This window comes from Diadema antillarum, unplaced genomic scaffold (genome assembly GCF_040938485.1).
Source record: "Diadema antillarum isolate AM-2024a unplaced genomic scaffold, OU_Dant_1.0 seq00000633_RagTag, whole genome shotgun sequence".
NCBI classification, from domain to species: Eukaryota; Metazoa; Echinodermata; class Echinoidea; order Diadematoida; family Diadematidae; genus Diadema; species Diadema antillarum.
In genome coordinates this window covers 630,903-654,121 of record NW_027271550.1, presented here as the reverse complement: position 1 = coordinate 654,121, position 23,219 = coordinate 630,903, and the positions used below count along the sequence as shown (strand labels likewise).

The following is a 23,219-nucleotide window of genomic DNA, read 5'->3' as shown; positions in this document are numbered from 1 at the left end:
AAGAAGGTAGACTTCACCAAGATAAGAGTAAGACATAAAAGACTCTGTAAACCCTATAGAAACGTTATTTTCTTTTTAAAAATGTGTACTTTCAACGATTTTAAAGACAAATTTCGTGACAATGGAATCGCTGTAACTCAAGATGGATACATTCACAATATCCATTTCATTTTATGTGCTCATTGTCTAAATGGGCTATAAAGTACTCTTAACGTATTATTAAGCATTTATTTTGACAGGTTGAGATTTGATATACACTGAAAAATAATAGTATTCAAGTCGATACCTGGACAATTCAAGAGGCGAGTGTTTTCATTTTTCTGTAGTTTTTATTTTTTTTTCAGCTTTTTCGGTACCTCCTTGATTTCTTCAACCCATCGCATTGGCATGTCAAACTGGATTAGAGTTCTTCCGGCCGAAGAAAACTTTTTCTTGCCACAGTATTTCGTACATTTGTGAATTGACAAAGGAAAAAAAAGACAAAAAACAAAGACAAAAATCATTAAAAATACAACGAAACATACTCTATGTGTCCATTTGGAAATAATTTCTACATTAACATGCAGATTTGTTTTTATTATTATTATTATTATTGCATATTTTGTAAGTGTGTGCTTACTGATATTTTCATGAGAGATGGACTGTGGACTTCATACCGGAGAGAGATGAGGTGATGGTTGTACGTGTAACTGAATTTATGCTTTAAGAGACTAGATAGAGGCAAAGAGAAAGAGAAGAGGTGGGGCGATGGAGTGTATGTGTGTGTGTGTGTATATATATATATATATATATATATATATATATATATATATATATATATATACTCTAATTATACAGATGTACATACAATAAGGGAGATTGGAGAAGAGAATGTGCATGTTCGTGTGTATGTGATTGTTTGAGGTTGCGTACATCTCAGCAGACAGAATCTTCGAAAGAGACACTCTTATACACTAAACCGTGAGAGGGTACATCGATGTACTAATCCTGTTCGCTAATGGCCAAATTAAACCTTGCTATAAGCGGTCAAGTTGCCAATCGGAAGTGATTAATACTGTATTTGTCCTAAGTGACCAGTCAGCGCTGAGTGTTCCGAGATTACCTTATAGGTGGCTAGAGTCAGCGACTGATCGCGACCTGCCTTGTTTCGTTATACATCGTCTTAGAGTCTTCAGCGTGTGAAGAGTGGGTGGTGGGGTGGGGGGGGGGGGCGGTTAAAGGCCAAGCTAGTGGGAGGAAATGCACGGGAGAGGGGTGAATAGAAATAGACGTGACGTTGATTGTTTTACATAGAAAGAGAAAATAGTGTGAAAGTACATGTACTTTGTACATAGTATTTCTAATGAACTCTTCTTGGCTGCAAAAAACAAAGGTAATCCATCATTTCACCATTTGTAATATTCTCCTGATCTTAGAAATCGATTCTCATTCAAGTGAATTAAAGCAAATGAAAACCTAACCATAATAATAATTAAACGTCAATCCATTTGCTATTTAATTAATGAGAAACCAAAGGCTAGAAGGTAGCAAAACATCAATAGATAATCAAAAACTTGAACACTTTGAAGTGTGTAAATCGGTTAGAATCGGTTAGAAAAATAAAATCTATAAATGGTACATTAGCAAAATGGGTGTTTTAGATAATACGTGTAATCGTCTGCCAAACGAAAGTGTCATTATTACACGGGAATAATGACCGTCACATGACCAATCTACCATTCCAATTACGTAAGGACAAATTGCTAATGAATTCCAAGTAGGTGTAGTTATCGCCTGAAGGGAAGGGGATATACATTGTATACATGCTTGTATATACCCTTATGTGCACACGCCGTGCGTTGGACACCAAACCAGATTAGCAACGTAGCTCATGGTCTTAATTTAGCCCACACAGCATGATTACGCATCACTCCGCCATATGACTAGGTTCTGCCTCATCATTGGCAATTACAGCGACTCATTCTTATTTTATCATCGCTTTGTTTATTTTACCGTTTTTAATGTCTGTCTTTCAGTTATATAGCAAGGGCATCTGCGTGTGAATAATGACTCTCCTATAGTCATACAGGGTGATGACCATAATTATTGTTTTCAGTCAATTATTAGTATCTTTAAGGGTCGTGATTGCGTTATTATAGGTTGATGATCTTCTCCATCGTGCAGTTTCTGTTCCCTCGGCCTGCTAGATTGAAGTACTGTACATGTACATGTAGGCTACTTAAAGTAATCAAATACAAACGTGTAGAAGATCGGCATTTTCAGCTCTGTACTACGATGATTCTCTCTTATTCATTCTTTATCATCCTCATCTTTTTTTCACTATTTTTTTTTTCATCTTTACATGTTCTTTTGTCTTCCTCTTCTTCTACTTCTACTTCGTCTTCCCCTTCTTTGGGTGTCGGGCGGGAGGCGAAGCATTTATCTGTCCGGCAGGAAAATTTTGCATTCACCACGCTAGGTAACGATATATCTCCATACTGAGTCGCCCTTGGCCGGCTGACTAGAAAACTATTACATGAAGACAAGCAGGGGATAAGGTTTTAGTGCAATGTACTCTCGCTCCGGTGGTTGGCGAGTGAGCACAGCTCATGCCCTTTAAGTTCACGAACGCCCCCTACGGTTGAGAATGGATAACGACAAGCAGACAGGAAAACAATTCTTGCCAGCTTACTTAACTATGGATTATTCGCACTCTAATCTTGTCGAGTGCGATATTCTGTAAATACATCAAGATCACTACCACACCCGGGCGAAGCGAAGCCCCCCTGAGTGTGGGACCAACACCCTCTGATATAGGTCTGGTAAGTGCGAGCTGGACAGACGTTGATATAGGCAGTCCACACCCATTTCCTGAGGCGTAATCCATACCCTCACGACGGGGAATCATAAATTTCGAGCCACGCCTCAACGCCCCTAATTGCACCATGCATGTGTGATAGAAGGATACGATTTAACAGGGCTTAAAACGATTGCAATTGGCGAGCGTTAAGATAATCACAGCTAACACAATCCAGTCTCAGCCACGCCCAAAATAGCCTATCATGTCCTAATTATTGCTCCTCCTTTGGGTAGAGTCTCTCAACACCAATCCCCTGTGATATCTATGATATTTTTCTACTTGAGCATTAATCTGTGAATTAGTCCGAATTATCACAGAAATGACTCACCACGTAAGGTGACAGTGACCTCACCCTTAAGTATTTTTTAAATGATTTGCAAGAACATGTTAATTACGAAACTGTCGATTTACATTCTCCGCTTTTTGTTTTTTTGTTGTTTTTTTGGGGGGGGGGTGATTTTTTAAAGGATTTGATTATTTAGGTGTGAATACTTATTAACAGAACCCAAGTGAATCTCCGTTCCATATGATATTCTAGAAGGCTTACAAAGGAAGAGTAAAATCAATCACAAGATGGTAGCAGTCTCAATGAGATTGGACGTCAGGGGCGGATCTAAGAATTCTGTAAAGGGGACGCGCCTTTACAAAATTAAATGCCCCCCCCCCCAATTTTTTTTTATTTCTTTTGTTTCAACAAAAAAAATAAAGAAGGGGGCGCGCTTCTGCGCTCCCTTCTGCATCCACCACTGGACGTGAAACAAGAAACCTAAAATGAAATATATTGGTCACAACCATGATAATCATAAACATGCTGATTGTAACATAGATGGACCATTATTATCTATATCATTGGTTTGTACATTAAACTTCAATTTGAAAACATGTTTTGGTAGAAATCATTCAACAAAACTAGAAGCCCTTTCAAATGTCTTCACTTTCGGAATACATGTATTACAAAACATAATATAATTTATATCCAATTCAATAGAAATGAAAATGCAGCATGTGTTTATTTGATTTCACTCTGTTTGTTTGTTTGTTTGTTTGTTTAATTATATGAGCTGATTTGGCCATGGTGTGACATTGCACTTCAACCTACTGCCGTTCTGTTTGTTTCATTATTCCCAATGTTAAAAATTCTCAGCAAATTATACTGAGGCTTGATTACAATTTGAATTTGAATGTGAATATCTCTACAGATGCTAAAATTTTGGTCATTAAAAAAGTATTCCTATAATTGAATAATTATTGATAACAACAATAACAATCATGATTATGATTTCAATGATATGTGTTCTAAAAAGAATGAGAGTGAGGCAGAAATCAGAAGCAATGATGTCTGTCTCCTTAAAGGAGAATGAAACCCAAATGTACGTGATTTGAAGGAATCACAGCAATATGGGGTGGGGGGGGGGGGGGGGGGAGACCAGCCCCACTTTTTCCCTCTTTTTTTTATAGGGTCAGAATTTTTGCCCCCCCCCCCCCATACACACACTTTTCCCCCCAGAAATATAGGGTCTGACTTTTTTGTGTGCTGCTTCTCAGGTGATGTTGGCGAAGATTTCTTCTTCTTTTCTTTTTCTTTTAGATTTTACTTGTCATCTTCCCAATCCTGAAAATGATTGATGATTGCTTGATGAAGACTACAACACTTTGTTACGTCATGTATGGACATCAACACAATTATAAAGAAAATAAAAAAGATACTTAAACATATTTTCACTGTTGTAGCAAAATGAAAGAGCACTAATTGTCTTTTCTCTTTCAGACAGCAGGGGGAGGGGTTATAACTTAACATAAGTCGGTATTAACAAGTCTTGGGAATGTGTATTTTTCATTTTTAAAAAAATGAAATTTTGTGGAATTCGCTTTATATATTCTTTATGTCGCTGTTAATAGGGCCTACCTGACAGCGAGAATCGCAGTAGGCCTTGTCTTTTTATCCAGCGATGGCTGCACCGAAATATCACACCCTTTTTACCAAAAATTCAAAGATTGAGGATTACGACTGTTATTTTTAGACAGCTTTTTTCTTTTATCTATTTTCAATCTTCCTTTGTCAGTCTGTGTTATCAAGGAGCTCACATTGAGATTCTATATCACAGCAACAGCAACAGACGTACCCGTACGCGTACTCACGATGTCAGAGCCTTTCATTACAGCATGCATGCATGCAATGAAGGGCTCTGACGGCGCGCGCACTGTTATTGCTTGGAAACCGAAATGGCGTCTGTTTTGGATGTTGGTTCTGTGGGGAAGCTGAATGATATTACAAAAGATTTACCAACTTTACAGTTTGAAACTGCTATCCCCAAAGATGAACAAGGCCCTTATTTACTGCTTCGTAAAAGGTCGCATGCAGTAACTGTGACAGCATGCGCTCAAGCGGCATATTTTGTCGCAGTTTTGAATGAAGCGAGGTGAGTTGAGCAGATGTATCGTAGTCCCGTATATATAAATTTACGTTATTGTTATCAAGTGAGTGTTGGTAAAGTAGGGTGTCTTGACTCTAGCAATAGTCTTACATTCACATTTAATAGACGTGTCTAGGTCATATTTAACTCTTTCAGACAGACTCTTGAGTTCCCCTTTGACTTCTATTAGAAGTTCCAAGTCTGTCATAAGTTTGCAGCAGAAGAAAAAATTAACTCGGTCTGTAAACTTAATTGTTAAATAGAAGATACACAGCTCAGCCTCTCAGGGGAGAGGGTTCTAACGTTACACGTCTATAAATTTTACCTAGTAAAACTAACATTAGGGCTCTAGTTTAGATCAATCTAAAATCTCAGTTAACCTTTTTCTCTCAAAGGTTATATTAGAATATGCTTTGTTCGGCGATTGGCACAAATTTTATGGCTATGGCTGGCTTCATATCGATCACACTCGCACTCATTCGTAATAAGTACAATGTAACGTTAGGTGTCTATTATTCCTACCCAATTCTGGACATCTAACGTTAGAATTGTTATAGCCCCTAATTTTATACTCACAGACAGTTGCAGTCATGTCAGAGTCACCTTAAAGTTTAGTCACAGCTCATATTGATGAATGAAAGTGCCCCTGCCAGAAATAGGCACCCTGCGGCATATTTGGTATTTTACTCTTTGGTAGAGAGGTAAACTAGGTTGTATAGAATCTATTGGTCTAGTAGGTGTCCAACACATCGACACTGTACATTGAAACCGACACCCCTCTATTTACATTATATAGCATTGCGTGTAAAGAACGAACTTTCACGCATGAGGCTTCGCGCAGTGGTTTTGCATTCTTCACTGGGGATTCGATGATGCCGAAATTACTGAAAAAACTATAATAAACAAGATCAGCAGCAAAACAATGATACCGTAGATTATGAATGCACATTGGAAAAGCATTATGTGCATTTCACACTTTTATTTTCAGTAGAGAGTAGGGGTGTTGGTTTCAAAACTATGGCGCAACTGTGTGCGTCGGAAACAACCTACGCGTTCGAAGCAGTTATCTTGGAGCGTGTACCGCAAATCGCATTTTTAATGCGCGCTTGTGAATTTAGAGTATTTTCTTTACATGTGAGTAAAATTTCAGGCAAATTGTGAGATATTTTAAGTATCTATTGATAGAAAAAACAGGGTGTCAATGTGTTGGACACCCAACTACAAAGTGTATTCTTGAAGACAATGTTGTTAACATTGGCAGAGCCAGAGGCTAGGAAATTCTAGACCTATATAAAGTATCTCCATTTAGTCAGAGTAGCACCTAACAACAGACCACTTGGGTTAGCCAGAGTTTGAACAGTCCTACTAATCATGGCAGACGGTTCTAGTGTGTTGTCCCATACTATAAGTTTATACACTGTACATTTCACCCCCGGGCGCTCCTTGTAACCTTGGGGCTCTCCTTGTACACAGATATACTGCTTCGCGTTTGGGCTGGTTGCAATTAACTGTACATAGGAACTACATGTATATTATGCCATTACATGTGTGAAAAGTTTATATCTGTGTATATAAATGCTAATAAACCCTCTTAAATGGCAACTGATTACAATTTTTTCACTCAATCTGTCTTTAAGGGCTTTAATCTCACTTGCAAAGCATGTGGATCTATTAGTAAAATAAATTTGTAATCATAAACATAATCATAAACAGTAATTCATAATCATAATCGTGAGATGTGAAATTCCTTTATGTCCTACTATTCTTTCTTTGACAAAACCCAACTTTCACTATTTTGTGTATTTGACACTTTTTTTTGAAAGGGTAAGTGTTAATCAACGTGAACATGGAGAAGAGCTCCTCTTTTAAATTATCCTCTGTCCTAAGTGAGTAGTCTGAATTCAGCACCTTTTTTTTTTATTGCTGCCAAAGGAATGTTGCATGCTGTAGTAGCATTGGTAGTTTTATGCAAAGTTGAGAGCTAGGATGATTAGTTATGCAACAAATCAAATCCACGCACTGCTGTATGTGGGTATTTGAGTTCAGTTCATGATGGCAACTAGTCTCCTATTGACAAGGATGTACACTGTAACTTTTTTAGTTGTTGTTGAAGACTTTGATTTACCAGTATCTTTTTTTTTTAATCTCTCTTTCCAGGCAAACAATTCTTGAATTGAAGAGCCCCCAGCAATCAAAGACCTCAAAATTCCTCCAGAAAGCTCCTCCACGGGACCCAGTGAGGGTCGGCATCATTGGCTGTGGTCGGATGGGCAGCCATCTGGTGAATGCTCTCATTACATATTCAGATGTGCTTCCCCATGACATACAAATATCAACCAGAAGGCCTGAAACATTGGGTAAGTTTCTATCATATCACTGGGTTGAAATAAGAAACTATGTCAAACTTTCAAAAACAGTGACAAAGCAATGATCAATTTCAATTAGCATGGCTATTGGGGCATTGCACACTTTGTATACTGTATGTTTGAAAGAGATTGCATGTCTTGCAACTTTGAAGACTTTTTCATTGACTAATCAATCTTTCAATGTGCCATGATAGAAGGAATGTTTTGAAAATAAGGATTGGTCCTGAGTATATGACTTGGTTCTTGCAAAAGAGGAAGGTTTTCCTTGTTTGCAAGATTATTTACAGAGGGGAAAATACAAGGTATTACATCGTAAGAATTAAAATGGTAAAGTCGGCTTACTTGAAATACAAATTGGGAACCCAGCCTGCTGTTCAAGACTAGGAAGTGATGTAAACAAACGATTCCCTTTACAATTCATCTGCATTTTCAATAAGGCATGTGCTTGTTCAATGTACATTCTGGCTTTTTAGGGTTTGATTTACTGTTTGCTATTATAGAAAACAGGAGAAGAGGGAAAGAAAAGAATATCCAGTTCAGTGGAAAACAAAATGCCAACACGAACACCTTTCTGGTTTTTTTTTTCTTTGCACTTGTCTAGCCCACTTTAAGAAGAAAGGGGTGGAGTGCATGTACAACAATGCCAAGGTGGCCTCCTCTGTCCACCTCCTCTTCCTCTGTGTCCTGCCATCACAGCTGGCGACGGTAGCGGAGGACATCTGCGGTGTGATACCTGCTCACTGCACCGTCTACACGTTTCTCAGCTCGGTTCCCGTCCAGCGGCTCAGGCGTGTGCTGGAGTGCAAGAGCATCATCAAGCCGGACTTCATCTGGATCCCCGGCAGGCCAGAGAGTGGGGCGGAGGACAGCACGCTCATGTCGACGTGGGACTGCACACAGGACGTGTGCACCACCTTGGAGAGGCAGGACCACGTGGAGGCCACGTGCCCACTGGCTGAAACCAAAAGTTAGTCAAAGATCAAAGTTGGATGATGCTAGCAGCTGGTTGGCTTTCCAATATCAGCTTAGCATCTACAGGCAACTCGTATTATAATAAAGCCCTCAACACCGGCAGTGTTATATTGTTATATTATAATGTTATATTGAAATGTTGTTATAGCCAAACAAAGTACAGAACGATATATCAGTGATAATTTGGGGACTTTTTACCTTGTTGTAACAAAAATTCATCATGGGAGTGCACTGCAATTTACATCTGCTGCAATAGAAAAAAACAAACAAACACGATCGCAGATGACTGTGACTTCGTAATATTCCTTCTGTTCATAGCCATGCTTTTTTTAATGGATTTCAAGCATAAAATTATTTGAAAATCTGAATTTCTGCTTTTGCATAGTAGGTCTTAGGTCAACATCATCCTAACATACTCGACGTTTAACATTGTAATGCGAAAACGTGATGCCAAGTCTCAGTTTTGTTTTGCTTTGTTTGTTTGTTATTGTTTTTTTAAGTAGATGAATATTAAAGGGGATGGCTAGTAACCGATCAGTGGGAATCAGTGGGAATGCTGAGGGATGATTGTTCCAATCCTTGTGGGATTCATGTAAGAGTACATTATATATCTACTGTTGTGTGAAAATTATTTGCTTCAGAACAGTCTCATATTCAAGTAATGTGCAGATTAATGCCCCGTCACTGACCAGGCACGCTAACCTGGAAACATTAAACTGCACATTACTTGAATATGAGATCATTCTGAAGCAAATAATTTTCACACAACAAATGTACTCTTAAATGAATCCCACAAGGATTGGAACAATCATCCTCCAGCATTCCCACTGATTCCCACTGATCAGTTACTAGCCTTCCCCTTTAAACCCTTGACCTCTTGTTTTATCTGTGGCAGCTGTAAGAAGGAGTGTCATGCCCTTCTTGATGCTAGATTTTAGTAAATATCACTTTACCACCAGTAGTTATGATTGAAAGGTCAACAGCTGCTCAATTTCTTGAAAGCTTTATAGGAAAAAGAAAAGTGTCTTTAGGAAAAGAAAAAGAAAGGAAGATAAACATCCCTTCCTGAAAATTTGTTTTGTAACGATCTCTCAAATGCCTGCCTTTTTCACTTCCTCGCTGCCTGATATCTCAACTATCATTTTGCAAAAAAAAAAATGAATAAATAAAAGTGAATAAATGAATGAATAAATAAATAGATACATAAATAAATAAATGAATAAATAAATAAATAAATGAATAAATAGATAAATAAAAAATGAATAGATAAATAAATAGATAGATAGATCTAAGATAGATAGGTCATGATAAATTAATAAATAGATAAAAGAGTTTAATCAAAACGGGGGGATATCTTTGAATGAAAGTTTGTATTATACGTCCAATACATAATCAGACATTTATGACCCAATGATCACCAAAGATATGATTATTTACAACTGTTTGAAAATCGGTAGCTTACTTTACTATACCAATCTGAATTACAGGAAGATGTCAGAACTTCAGATATCAAATTTTCTCAATGATTTAATGTCCTGGGTGTGACATTGTATGTGACAACTTTTCATCTAATCTTAGCTTTCAAAATTGCATATAAACTCATTGTTTATCCATACATTTTATTACCCATTGTAATCAAATGAAATTACATTGAGACCCAGTGAAGAGGTACCTGTCAAGATTTTTTCATAGAGCTATTTTTTGAATAGTTTTTATTTTTATTTTTTATGAACAACAGTTTGATTAAACTTAGAATGCAAAGGTGACAGAACCATCAATGTAGCGAGAAGCGAGGGTGATTTTACTTTATGGCATGTCTGTAATCAAGGGATTGTTTGTTTAAATGTGGTTTCCAGATACTAATGGAGGATATCAGGAAATACCTGGAATGAATGATAAAATGAAAACACACACAGGGACGAAGCACCATAATGGAAACTCCACAGCTATTCAGAAAGACAATGGGATTAACCTGATGCTTTCCTCTCATTATTATTATTTTTTTTAAAGGGGGGGGGGGGGAGCTATTGTAATGCTTGTGTTCATATTTGCATGATAGTTTGCAAAGTTCACATGCTGTAGAGAGAATGACAGTGAATCCAATAACGTAAATCCTTCCACAAAATACCATAGACCATGCCGTAGATCAGATGAACAGTGTTTGGTCTGAACTAAAATTTTCTCATGTTTTTGAACTGCCTCTCTAAACCCTGACCCCAAATCTGAACTTCTGACTGTCAAAATAGCAAATTGTTTCCCTGCAACTTTCAACTCCATGGGTGTCTCGTGATTTTTTCCTTGAGAGAAAGAGATGGGGGTAATCCTCCTTCTACACGTGTACCAACAAAATTATGACAACATGAGAAAGAAAAATATATAAGTTGAAGGGTAAGAGTGATGGTGTGCTTGACATCTTACTAATTAAAGTGCCGGAGGAGAGAAAAGAGACAATATCTGGAATACGATTCAACCTCATGTTGCCAGTTTCTTGACGGTTCTTGCTACACCATGCTCAGATTTTTTCCTCTCACATTGAAATTGAGACGGTATATTGTTTTTCTCTGTGAATGATATGAGGAATGATTTTATTCAATTATGTTTCTCTTCTTGTATATTTCCGACATATGTTATGTACATTTCTTTCTTTCTTATTTTTTCAGACCCTATTGTGCAAACCAAAGAGAAATGGGTAGAGCTGGTTTTGTATTCCTTTGTCAACATGTGCACACAAGAAGGGCTGGCGAAAGAGCAGACAATAGCAGTGACTAATCGCATTGTCCTAGGTCAGCATCCGAACAAGGAGCACCAAACGGAATTCCGCGTCTATGACTTCACAAGGAGACCAAAGTGAGTGATATGTTTCACGTGATTGAGGGTACTCTGTGCAAGTTGACGGAATTGTCATTCTCCAAAATTTTCAAAGGTTCTCTTTAAGGCATACTTTAGTCATTGTCATCTATTAGTTTAGTCTTCATTTCAGCCATACACCACTTCCAGCATTTGAGACAGGAGCTACATAAAAAGTAGACAAGTCATGTTTTATGCCACTTTCCTCAAAGATTCAGATTGTTCTGAAATATTTGTGTGTACTGTTCAGAACATCTACAGTACATTCATATCATGCAGCAATAAATTGTCAGGTACTTGTACACGTTTTGAAAAGAAGCCTCATGATTTGTCATTCTCTGCGGAATATACACAAAGACAAAGTGAATTCAATTTTATGCTGCATAAAATACCTACATTGCCTATAGACCATGACACTCTCAGCCACACTCACAACTTAACCCATTGAGGACGGTTTGATTTTGCTACAACACGCATATCCCATAGACGCTTGCAGAGTATAATCGGGACTCGTCCTCAATGGGTTAAGGCCAAGTCTGCCATCAGGGTACTATATTTCCTCTGACCTGTGTGCAGCTTTCCGAGGGATCTCTAGATCTCGGGCTACACACTCCCCAGGGTTGCCATCAGTAGCATTGATTTATGCACTTGCTGATTGATCAGCAGTGTTTCGGCATCCACCATTGACATTCTGAAGGCAAATAGAAATGACTCGCCCAATGAAATGTCAATCATTAAGATACAAATCTACACATTTTCTCACATGGTAGACTAATCAGTGTCTTGGTAATTTCTTGAAGTAATGCTCTATTCAGTCCGTGTGGCAAATCTCGGAGATGAGAAAACTATGCCTGAGCTCACATTCATCCATGTGAACATAGTCAGCCGCCCACATGTCGGCCGCACGACCGCTGTCAAAAGAAGGGCATGAGGTAATGGCTTTGAAGAAATTTTGGCCAATCACAGTGCGCCGTTTGCCAGAGGAAAATGATGTCATGTCTGGCAAACTGCTATTGCACCATACTCCTTGGGTTTCCTTGCGGCAAGCATAGTGCCCTCTATGGCTGCTGGAGTGATGCCAAGAACCCGAACCCGAACCTAATCCGTGCCTGCCATACTGTTTAGCCAGGCTGGGTCATGTGACCAATCAAGTGAACATTGCAGTCAGGAAGCAGGGAAAGCAATCTGGCATGTCCTGTTTCTGGTTGTCAGTCTCCTTTTCTTTCTTTCTCTCTTTTTTTTTTATTTTTTGCATGGTAGACTTTACCCTGCATGCCTGTTACCCAAGTTAACCCGTTGTGGATGAGTCCCGAGCATACTCAGGCAAGCGTCTATGGGAAATGTATGTTGTAGCAAAATCAAACCGTCCTCAACGGGTTAAGCTAAGCTAAGCTAAGCCTAGCTAACCTAACTATAGTAAAGTACCAGTATAAAAGAGAATGTGTGTGTGGTACCCTCCCCAAATTGACTTTACATGTGCCCTTACCCTTGACAGTACCTGGCCATACTGTTGAATTGGCCATTAGTCCATCCTTGTCCCACTTTCCTATGTGTGCAGCGGGGTTTAGGCCACCTTTGCCCTATTGGAACGATTAACTTGAATGTTGAAAATCGTGATGTTTCAAGCGTAATTTTGAATTGTGACAAAGTCTCATAGTCACAGGGTGCGTGTCACCCTTAGAAGGATGTGTTGTGAAATAAGCCAAACCTTAAGGTAGGGCTCCACACTAACTTTTATTTTTGGTGGCCCAAAGGCAAACATCCGACCTTTTTTGGTGGCCCGATCAGGCCACCACATTCTTCATTTCTGAAATTTTGGTGGCCCGACGTGCGTTTTTGGTGGCCCCTGCCACCGGGCCACCGTTAGTGTCGAGCCCTGCCTAAGGGCTGCTGTGATGTTTGTGATCAAATCTGCCTTTACTAATAAATGACTACAGTGGTGCAATGATTACAATACTAGCAGTGGTTTGGTGTGATCAGGGAGACTAGAAGGCCATCCGTGTTGGGGATCAGCAACAACAGTTTGTCACAAAGCACTGCATTAAAGGGATGGTGTAGTATTGGTTGAGGTGATGATTCTGCTTTTAACATTATCTGAGATATTTAGAAACCACTATATGAAATGTTAAAGAGCATTCAATTCTAAGGGTAATTGAAAGTTCATGTGATGAAAATTGGTTTTTAAATGAGTGAGATATCCAAAAACAACGTAAGACAAAGAGATCCTAGTAAAAGTCGTTGCCCATCACATTTTACTAGGATTTTTGTTGTTGTTGATATCTCAGCCATTTCAAGACCAATTTCATCAAATAAACAGTGAATTCCTCAAAGAATTACATGTTCTTTATTTATATAGGAGGTTTCTCATTATCTCACAAACACACACACACACACACACACACACACACACACACACACACACACACACACAAACACACACACACACACACACACACACACACACACACACACAAGTTGGAAACCTGCAGCCCCATCAAAACCAAAACTGTACCATCCCTTTTTAGCATTTTTGCCCCTTTTTCTGACTCTTAGGTTTAAATGGAATCAAGCTAGACCATGGGAACATACACACACATGCACAAACACACACACGCACACACACATGAGTATCATGTGACTCAAATCTGGCAGCCACAGAACATCATGGTGGCAGGCACCCACTCACCTGTACACCCACATGCTGAATTTCAGTTGAACTGTGGCAAGAATTCCAGTACCACAGTATATTTCACTTTACCTTAGGAAAGCACACATTCCCTTGATGTATTAAAGGAAACCAAAACCCAAAGAGAAATGTGGATTGAGTGAAAGCAGCTACATTAGTAGACCACAAAGTTTGAGGAAAATCGGACAATCGATGCAAAAGTTATGGATTTTTAAAGTTTTGGTGTTAGAATTGTAGGATGAGGAGACTACTAGGGGTTATGACATCATGTGTGGACAACAATATAAAGAAATATAAAGGGAATTCCGCAAAAAATAGTATTTCATGAAAATTACACATTCCATCAACTTGATACATTTGTTAAGGATAGTAATTATTCCCCCTGCTTTCTGAAAGCGGTTATTCAAGTGCTCCTTCATTATGCTAGAAAAGTGGATTTTTGTGGAATTCCCATTATATTTTCTGTTGTCCCCACATGACCCCATAATCTGTAGTAGTCTCCTCATCCAGTGATTCCAATACCAAAACTTAAAAATTCATAACTTTTGTATCGATTGTCCGATTTTCCTCAAACTTTCACTGATGTGTTGATACTAATATTGTTGCTGTCACTCAATCCACATTTCTCTTTGGGTTTTAGCTTCCCTTAAAGGACAAATTCACCTTCATATACATGTGGATTGAGTGAAGGCAACAATGTTAGTAGAACACATCAGTGAAAGTTTGGGGAAAATCCAAAAATCCGTTCAAAAGTTATGAATTTTTTAAATATCTGTGCAATCACTGCTGGGGGAGAAGACTACTACAGTGTATGATGTCACTTGCGTACAACGATATAAGGAAAATAAAAAGAAAATTTCACAATACTTGACTTTTTTAATAAAGTGCACATTTCCTCGACTTGTTACTGACTTATGTTAGGGGTAATATTATTCCCCCTGACTTCTGAAAGAGAGAAATCGAGTGTTCTTTTATTATGTGAGAAAAGTGAGAATATCTTGAATTTTCTATATACTTTCTTTATATTGTTGTACTCATATGACATCACAAGCTATAGTAGTCTTATCATCTAGCCATGACTGAGCGGAAACTTCAAAAATTCATAACTTTTGAACGGATTGTCCGATTTCCCTCAAACTCTCATTGATTTGTTCCACTAATATTGCAGCATTCACTCAACCCACATGTCTATGAAGGTGAACTTGTCCTTTAATAATATATGTTTTAGGTATCATCATTCCTCCTACCTTGCAAAAGAGGTTAGTCAGATGCTTTTTCATATTGCTAGAAAAATGAGAGTAGTGTGGAATTCTCTCGATAATTCCTTTAGATGTCGTGCCACTGAGTAACTGTGACATCACAAACTTTTGTAGCTTTCTCATCCATCAGTGACAGCACACACTGGCGTAGCCAGGGGGGGGGGGGGGGGGGGGGGCGATGGGGGCAATCGCCCCCCTAAGATTTGGACCGGGGATTTGGGAGGCGGAAAAAAAAAAATGCGTGTATACTGTATATGCATGCACATGAAGCGGGTCTCCTTTGCAACCTTTCATCAAATAAGATATTTTTTGAATATTTCACTCAAAGTGTGCACCAGATCGTTGAATTTCAATTCAAAATATGCAAAATCTCTCGTGCTTGGGAGGGGGATACCCCCTCCCAAACCCTCCCCCTCTATGCCTCTTTCCCTAGCTTAGTACACTTTTTAGATTTACAAAAAATTATGAATAATTCTGAGTGCACAAGACTTATCACTTATATTCCGAAAACTCAAGGTTCCCTCATGTATAAGGGGAACGGGCCTTTTAATCGACCCTTTCCTCCCTCAGCCCCCCCCCCCATCAGTTTTTGTGTGTGTGTGTGTGTGTGTGATTTCCCAAATGGTGATTCCATCAAAAATGCGTAGATGAGATATCTCAATTTCAACCTGAAAAAGGCAAAAGCTCGATCGGAAGGGAAGGGTGGGGATAACACTCGCCCACGCCTTCTCCCTGCTCCCCAGCCCCTCCCCCTTCCACCATGCATAGAAGTATAGACTGTTGCTACACCCAGATCGCTTTATTTCAATTCTAAAAACGCAAAAGCTCCGCGAGCGGGAGGAGGAATCCCCCTTCCTCTATATATACCTCACTAGACTTTATACATACACACAGATGGTGCACATTCGGAATAAGAGCTAAATTCCGTGATTTTATCACTTCGATGAAAAAGTATTGCACCAAAAATTTGCAACAGATCGCTGAATTTCAGGTCTGAAAACACAAAGTCACCTTCGTGTGGGAGGGGATATGCCCCTATCTACACCCTCGTGTGCATGCTTTTTCTGTTTGACTGCTGAACAGACGGTGTTCATGATATTCAGTGTAAGAATTAATACAAGAAGATTATTTAAATGATACTATTTTATAGGCAAATTGTTCAATAATAATATACACTAAATTATACTGCAACCTTAAACAAGTGGGACTGTTTCATCACGTTAAAACACGCAAAAACATGCATCAAATTGCACCATTTGCAACATCGAAATGCAAAAAGTTCTCACCGTGGGAGGGGGGACACCCCCTCCCCTCCCCCCTCGCTCGCTCTGCTCGCTCGGGTTCAGTCGCGTTCATGATATTCAGTGAAAAGAATTGATACAAAAAGTGTATTTAAATTATACCATTATATAGGCAAATTGTTCAATGATAATCTACATCAAAATATACTGCAACCTTAAACAAGTGGGACTGTTTCAACTCGTTAAAACACGCAAAAACATGCATCAAATTGCACCATTTGCAACATCAAAATGCAAAAAGTTCTTACCGTGGGAGGGGGGACACCCCCCTCCCACACCCTCCCCTCCCCCTTCACTCGCTCCACTCGCTCGGGTTCAGTCGCGTTCATGATATTCAGTGAAAAGAATTAATACAAGAAGTGTATTTAACGTATACCATTTTATAGGCAAGTTGTTCAATGATAATCTACATCAAAATATACTGCAACCTTAAACAAGTGGGACTGTTTCACGTCGATAAAACGCGCAAAAACATGCATCAAATTGCACCATTTGCAACATCGAAATGCAAAAAAGTTCTCACCGTGGAGGGGGGACACCCCCTCCCCTCCCCCCTCCCTGGCTCTGCTCGCTCGGGTTCAGTCGCGTTCATGATATTCAGTGAAAAGAATTGATACAAAAAGTGTATCTAAATTAAACCATTATATAGGCAAATTGTTCAATGACAATCTACATCAAAATATACTGCAACCTTAAACAAGTGGGACTGTTTCAACTCGTTAAAACACGCAAAAACATGCATCAAATTGCACCATTTGCAACATCAAAATGCAAAAAGTTCTCACCGTGGGAGGGGGGACACCCCCCTCCCACACCCTCCCCTCCCCCTTCATTCGCTCCACTCGCTCGGGTTCAGTCGCGTTCATGATATTCAGTGAAAAGAATTAATACAAGAAGTGTATTTAACGTATACCATTTTATAGGCAAATTGTTCAATAATAATCTACACTAAAATATACTGCAACCCTAAACAAGTGGGACTGTTTCATGTCGATAAAACGCGCAAAAACATGCATCTAATTGCACCATTTGCAATATCAAAATGCAAAAAGTTCTTACCGTGGGAGGGGGACACCCCCTCCCACACCCTCCCCTCCCCCCCTCGCTCGCTCCGCTCGCTCGGGTTCAGTCGCGTTCATGATATTCAGTGAAAAGAAGTAATACAAGAAGTGTATTTAAATTATACCATAATGTATTATAGGCAAATTATTCAATGATAATCTACATCAAAATATACTGCAACCTTAAACAAGCGGGACTGTTTCAACTCGTTAAAACACGCAAAAACATGCATCAAATTGCACCATTTGCAACATCAAAATACAAAAAGTTCTCACCATGGGAGGGGGACACCCCCCTCCCACACCCTCCCCTCCCCCTTCACTCGCTCCGCTCTCTCGGGTTCAGTCGCGTTCATGATATTCAGTGAAAAGAGTTAATACAAGAAGTGTATTTAACTTATAGCATTTTATAGGCAAATTGTTCAATAATAATCTACATCAAAATAAACTGCTGCCTTAAACAAGTGGGACTGTTTCACGTCTATATAACGCGCAGAAACATGCATCAAATTGCACCATTTACAACATCAAAATGCAAAAAGTTCTTACCGTGGGAGGGCGGACACCCCCCTCCCACACCCTCCCCCCCTCGCTCGCTCCGCTCGCTCGGGCTCGGTCGCTTCGCTCCCTCGCAGACTAACCGCCCCCCCTTAGATGAAATCCTGGCTACGCCGTTGACAGCACATGGACTTAACTAAAACTGTAAACATTCATAACTTTGGAATGGATTGTCCAATACTAGTAAACCTTTTCCAACCAGGAAAAGAAGCAGCATCTGCAATATATAATGCAATGCAGATACTGCTTTTTGGGTTTTTTTTTTTTTGTTTTGTTGGGGTGTTTGTTTGTTTTTTTTTTTTTGGGGGGGGGGCAGAACTTCACAGATGTATTCTCCCTCTTTTCTTTTCTTTTTTGCATTCTCTGAATCCACACATTCATTTTGGGGGTATATTTTCTCAAACAAATCTGTCAATGGGAATGGCAGGTACGTTAGGGTGCACAGCCCGTCCTGATCAGTCTTTTCGCTGGGTCCCTGCTTTTGGTTGCTAGAAATTTCCAGTTTCCACCACAGGGAGTTTAGTTTCAGTGGCTTCTGCAGCATGACGGCCTGTTAGGAAAGAGAGAGAGAGAGAGGGGGGGGGGGGGGGGGGGGGAGGGGGAGAGAGCAAAATAGAGATAAAGAGATATGTGTATTTGTGTGTGTGTGTACTCATTGTCCTTCGTGTTTTGTCGTATCACACATGCAAGGATATTTAACCATGTGGGATATAGATAATTTGACGCCATGTCGGGGAAATGGTCATGGACCTAGATGTGAATTTCTGTGGCAACAATGAGAAGGAAAAAAAAAACCCTTGCATAAACCAATATCTAAATTTGGTAACTTTGATGACTTTTCAGTGTGGCAAAGTGCACATAATAGGAAAGTAACGCAAAAAGGGGAAACGGGCTTTAGAGCACCTAGGATACAGCAAAAACCAATAGAAAGAGCTATGATTACTTATTATTCTATTAAACAACATGCAATTCTAGGAAGATCAATACCTTGATCTACAACTTTGTTGAATGTTTGTGGAAATGTGTCCATGGCCTTTTCTTCCCCTTGTGTTCATAAGTGTAATGTGAATACATATTATGTGTAAATTCTAACAATTTGGACAGTTGATGACTTAGTCCATTGCATGGAGTGTTGCCCCCTTTGTGTCACTGATTTTGGAGGAACCATTTATACCTGTTCTATGATATCTGTAAATAAAAAAAAAAAATATGTAAGAATTGCTTTATTCCTTTCTTCCAATGCAGTTTGTTCCCTGTCTTTGACATGGCAGCCGTGGCAGCCAACCAGACACCGCTGACACAAACGGTGCTGGAGAATCAGGAACTGAGGGCGCTGTTCGTGAAAAAGTACAAGAGCATCTTTGACAAGTTCTACTACTGGAAGGGCATCAAGCAAGTTAAGCCAAAGACGCAGGAAGAGACATGACTGGCTCATCGGCGATGATGCCACCTCATCATCTGGTCAGCGGGAAGCTTGTGAAGTGATGCGTAACGTGGACTTTGGCTACTGGCATCCTGGCATACACTTCCAGCATGCAGAGTTCAAGATGGAAAGAGCTGCAACCAGAGTACTAGTTCATTGTACACCATCATCAACATGTTACATGGCATCCATGTTGCTATAGAATGACTGCCATACTTTGTGTCAGTGACTGCCGCTGTCATGCAGGAGTTATCAGTATTTGAAAGTAGTGCACAGAACACATGACTTTACCATCCCAAACAAGAAAATCAAAATAAAATGCCTGACATGATTTATGAGCAACCGACACTTTACCTCGGGTTTATCCTGTTAGGCTAGTTTGAAATTTAGCTGTACATGCCTCATGCTTCTGAGGCAAACGTCCTCAAAATGAAAGACAAATTGGGGTTGAATGAAGGCAAATCACTCAACCATCTGTAGATCAGCAGATGTAGGTAATTGTCTTCTTAGATTTTAAACCATATTGCATGGCACAAAATAGCTTTGTTGATGCCAGTGCTCCCTATTTCTGTACAAAGTATTGTTGCAGGGCACTGCAGAGAGAAGTCGGATTACATGAGCCATCAGACCAAAATTCACTCAGCCTGAACCAATCTTCAGATTGGATATGCCAATCTGAAACACATTCACAGACACACTCTTACCATGGAGTGCCTTTCATGAGTTCTCTTGCCTCATACAAAACCAGATGAGTGAATCCAGAGAATGGCTTTGGTCAATGCTGAGGTGAACTACAGACTGTTAAGTCAACACAGGAAGTCAATGTCTACTGAAATGATGCAGCTGTCCATACATTTCTAAACAGAAAGTGAAGTAAAAAAAGAAAGAAGGCTTGAAGTTAAGATGAGTCAGGCCTTGTACACATAAACACTGTCTCGTAAACTAGTTTCCAAATAGACATGTACAGAATGTGTAATGTCTGTATCACCAGCGTCTCATTGGTTTATGGGGAAAAAGAAAAAACAAACGTTGGTTTTAAGGGTAGGCAGCTTACCCTTGAAAATACAAAATAAATGTATTGCATGTCGCCTTTTTCCACAAACTTAAGTGTACCGGAAACACATGTATGGAAGTATTAGTGCGTTTGTGAAGCCAGGGGAATTGCAACACATGTGCGCCCGGGCAACTACCTGAAAAAAAAGAATTTCTGCATTTAGTAGACAGGTGTGAGATGCAGGGTTTGAGGGACCTCAGGTCACTTTATTGTCCAACAAGTATCATGTGATCTGGTGTTTGAAAAGCATTGTGTATCTCCTCCAAAATGCCATATGCGCATTGATGCATGTCCACATGTGCACTTTGTAGTATTAGTCCAGTGGAAATTAGGCACCACAAAACTTTCGCAACAATATTACATGATCCAGTCAATAATCCACAGTCCTACACTTCGTAAGAAATTCACTATGGCATAGTTGATAAGACACTTGGCCTTAAGTCTGAGGTTCCGAGTTCCAATCCTGTCAAGCATCTACATCCTTGGATAAGATTTTTTTACTCACCACGTCCCTCAGGACCCAGTTGTATGAATAATTCGTACCTAGCAAAGCTGCACGATAGGATAATAACGGCAGGGCCCTCTAGTGGAGCAATAGCTTCCCTGAATAAAGGAGGCCGTATCATTATTATTGTTATTGTTATCATTATTACTATTATTACTTTTATCATCATTATCAAACCTCTTGTTGTATCATAGGGCGTAATTATATCGTCTGCAACATAAATCCTGTGTGAGATATACTGTATAAACAATTAACAGGTGTCATGTAGTTGGTTTGCATGGAAATTTTCACTTTACAAAGCACTGCCTACAATGTAAGTTAGCTCCTTTTCGCTTGCTTACTTGCAGATTTTGTAGTTGTGAATTCGTGACTATGTGACTGTGTAGAATGAGGAAATGAAAACTGAACGTATGGCGTCTCACATCATAGCTCCAATTAAGTAAAACAGAAAGAGGAAGCGAGAAAAATCAGTTTTTCAAGTAATTGTGCTCTCTCTCTCTCTCTCTAGATACATAATTACACCTTTCCCAGCATTGTGAAATGCAGTATGATTTAAAGGGATGCAAAATGACAGATGATGAAATGTGCATGGTGCTGTTTAAGCCTTTGGCTGTCCATTTTGCGCAACTTCCTCAATATCTTGCAGTCTGTTTACTTTCGATGCAGGTACATACGTACCACGTGGCCCTGCCATCCCGGACCGAGTTCAGGATGTTATCTGGTTTAGAAGGGTTAACCCAGGAAAGGCTAAAGTGCACCAAGGAAGTGTCCCATAGATATTTCTCTGTCTGTTATCTTGATGAGTTCCTTTTTGTGCAGGAAGTTTATAAATACCTCCTGTGTGTGGTCTTCTTAACCCGTTGAGGACGGACTGATTTGACTATAACACGCATTTCCCATAGACACCTCGGGACTCATCTCCAACAGGTTAATGTTACCTGCCATGGTAGCTTGTAAAGTTTATACAGTTTGTATTGTGATTCTGCGTGCACCACACAGTATGAGTAAACAGTTAGAAAACAACAAGAAAGATTATATATCATACGGTGCACAAATGCATACCTGCTCTGCATAGTGTAGATGTGAAGAAGTGTTGAAATCCTCATGCAAGTCGCAGTATTGATTTTATTCATTTCTTAATGATGTATCCTATCTTGCTGAGAACACAGTCTATCGTTCACTGGTGATATGCAGACTTTCATATATAGATATTGTATGAACTGGGTTAGACCATTATCTACCTTAAAGGTAGGGAATCCCATTTGCATGCCTTAAATGAAGAGTTGTATAAATACAGTGGTATGTTGAAGAGAGTATCATTTTAGAAACTCCCATAAAGTATTGAAAGTGGAAGGTAACATTTAGTACACTTTTTTGACCGTTAGATTTTGAATTGAATTTTTTTCGGGGCTCACCGTAAATTCCAGTACATTACTAGGCTACCTTTGCAGACCCATGCACTGCATGTGTGTCCATCATGTATATTTTCTGAAGAAAGTTCATCAAAACTTACAAACATTTCTATATACATTCTTGCAACACACTCTATATGTTATTACATCAGCTCTTATACATTTAGATTTGTGTTTATAGATAAAAAAAATACAGAAGACTGCAGCAAAAAGGCTTAAGTGTGGCTGACACACAGAACTACTGAGTAGTTGAGTTTTGTGCATTATTCAAATTGTAGATAACTGTTGACTTTTAAATTTCTCAGCAGTGGCCTAAACAAGTCCCCTGAGGTTCATATTTAATGTTTTGCTGCATTTTGGGAGGTGTGTAAAAGGTATCCCCTACCTTTAAATGAGAAACTGGACATGGATATCTTTTGCAGAAAAAAATATCTCTCTTTCTTTTTGTCTTTTTTTTTTTGAAGGGGGGGGGGGCGGGGCAGGGTTAGGAAGACGGCAACTGAATTATCTTAGTACATTGAT

The 23,219-nt window shown here is 39.4% G+C and overlaps 1 protein-coding gene across 1 annotated transcript; it reads left to right on the top strand.

The window, feature by feature from the left end:
- The first annotated feature begins 5,056 nt into the window (after positions 1–5,056).
- LOC139736213 (NADP-dependent oxidoreductase domain-containing protein 1-like) lies at positions 5,057–19,729 on the top strand. The gene is made up of 5 exons (XM_071646947.1): positions 5,057–5,259; positions 7,411–7,610; positions 8,221–8,586; positions 11,252–11,438; positions 19,549–19,729. The coding sequence occupies exons 1-5, from the start codon at positions 5,063–5,065 to the stop codon at positions 19,727–19,729; spliced, it is 1,131 nt and encodes a 376-aa protein (XP_071503048.1). The 5' UTR covers positions 5,057–5,062.
- The last annotated feature ends 3,490 nt before the right edge of the window (positions 19,730–23,219 follow it).

What these genes read in the sequence shown, in the direction of transcription:
- LOC139736213 (XM_071646947.1), top strand. Translation starts at nt 5,063, where the DNA reads ATGGCGTCTGTTTTGGATGTTGGTTCTGTGGGGAAGCTGAATGATATT. An exon ending in CAGAAGGCCTGAAACATTGG is followed by an intron (nt 7,611 to 8,220) that starts GTAAGTTTCTAT and finishes GCACTTGTCTAG; the next exon opens with CCCACTTTAAGAAGAAAGGG. An exon ending in GACTTCACAAGGAGACCAAA is followed by an intron (nt 11,439 to 19,548) that starts GTGAGTGATATG and finishes CTTCCAATGCAG; the next exon opens with TTTGTTCCCTGTCTTTGACA.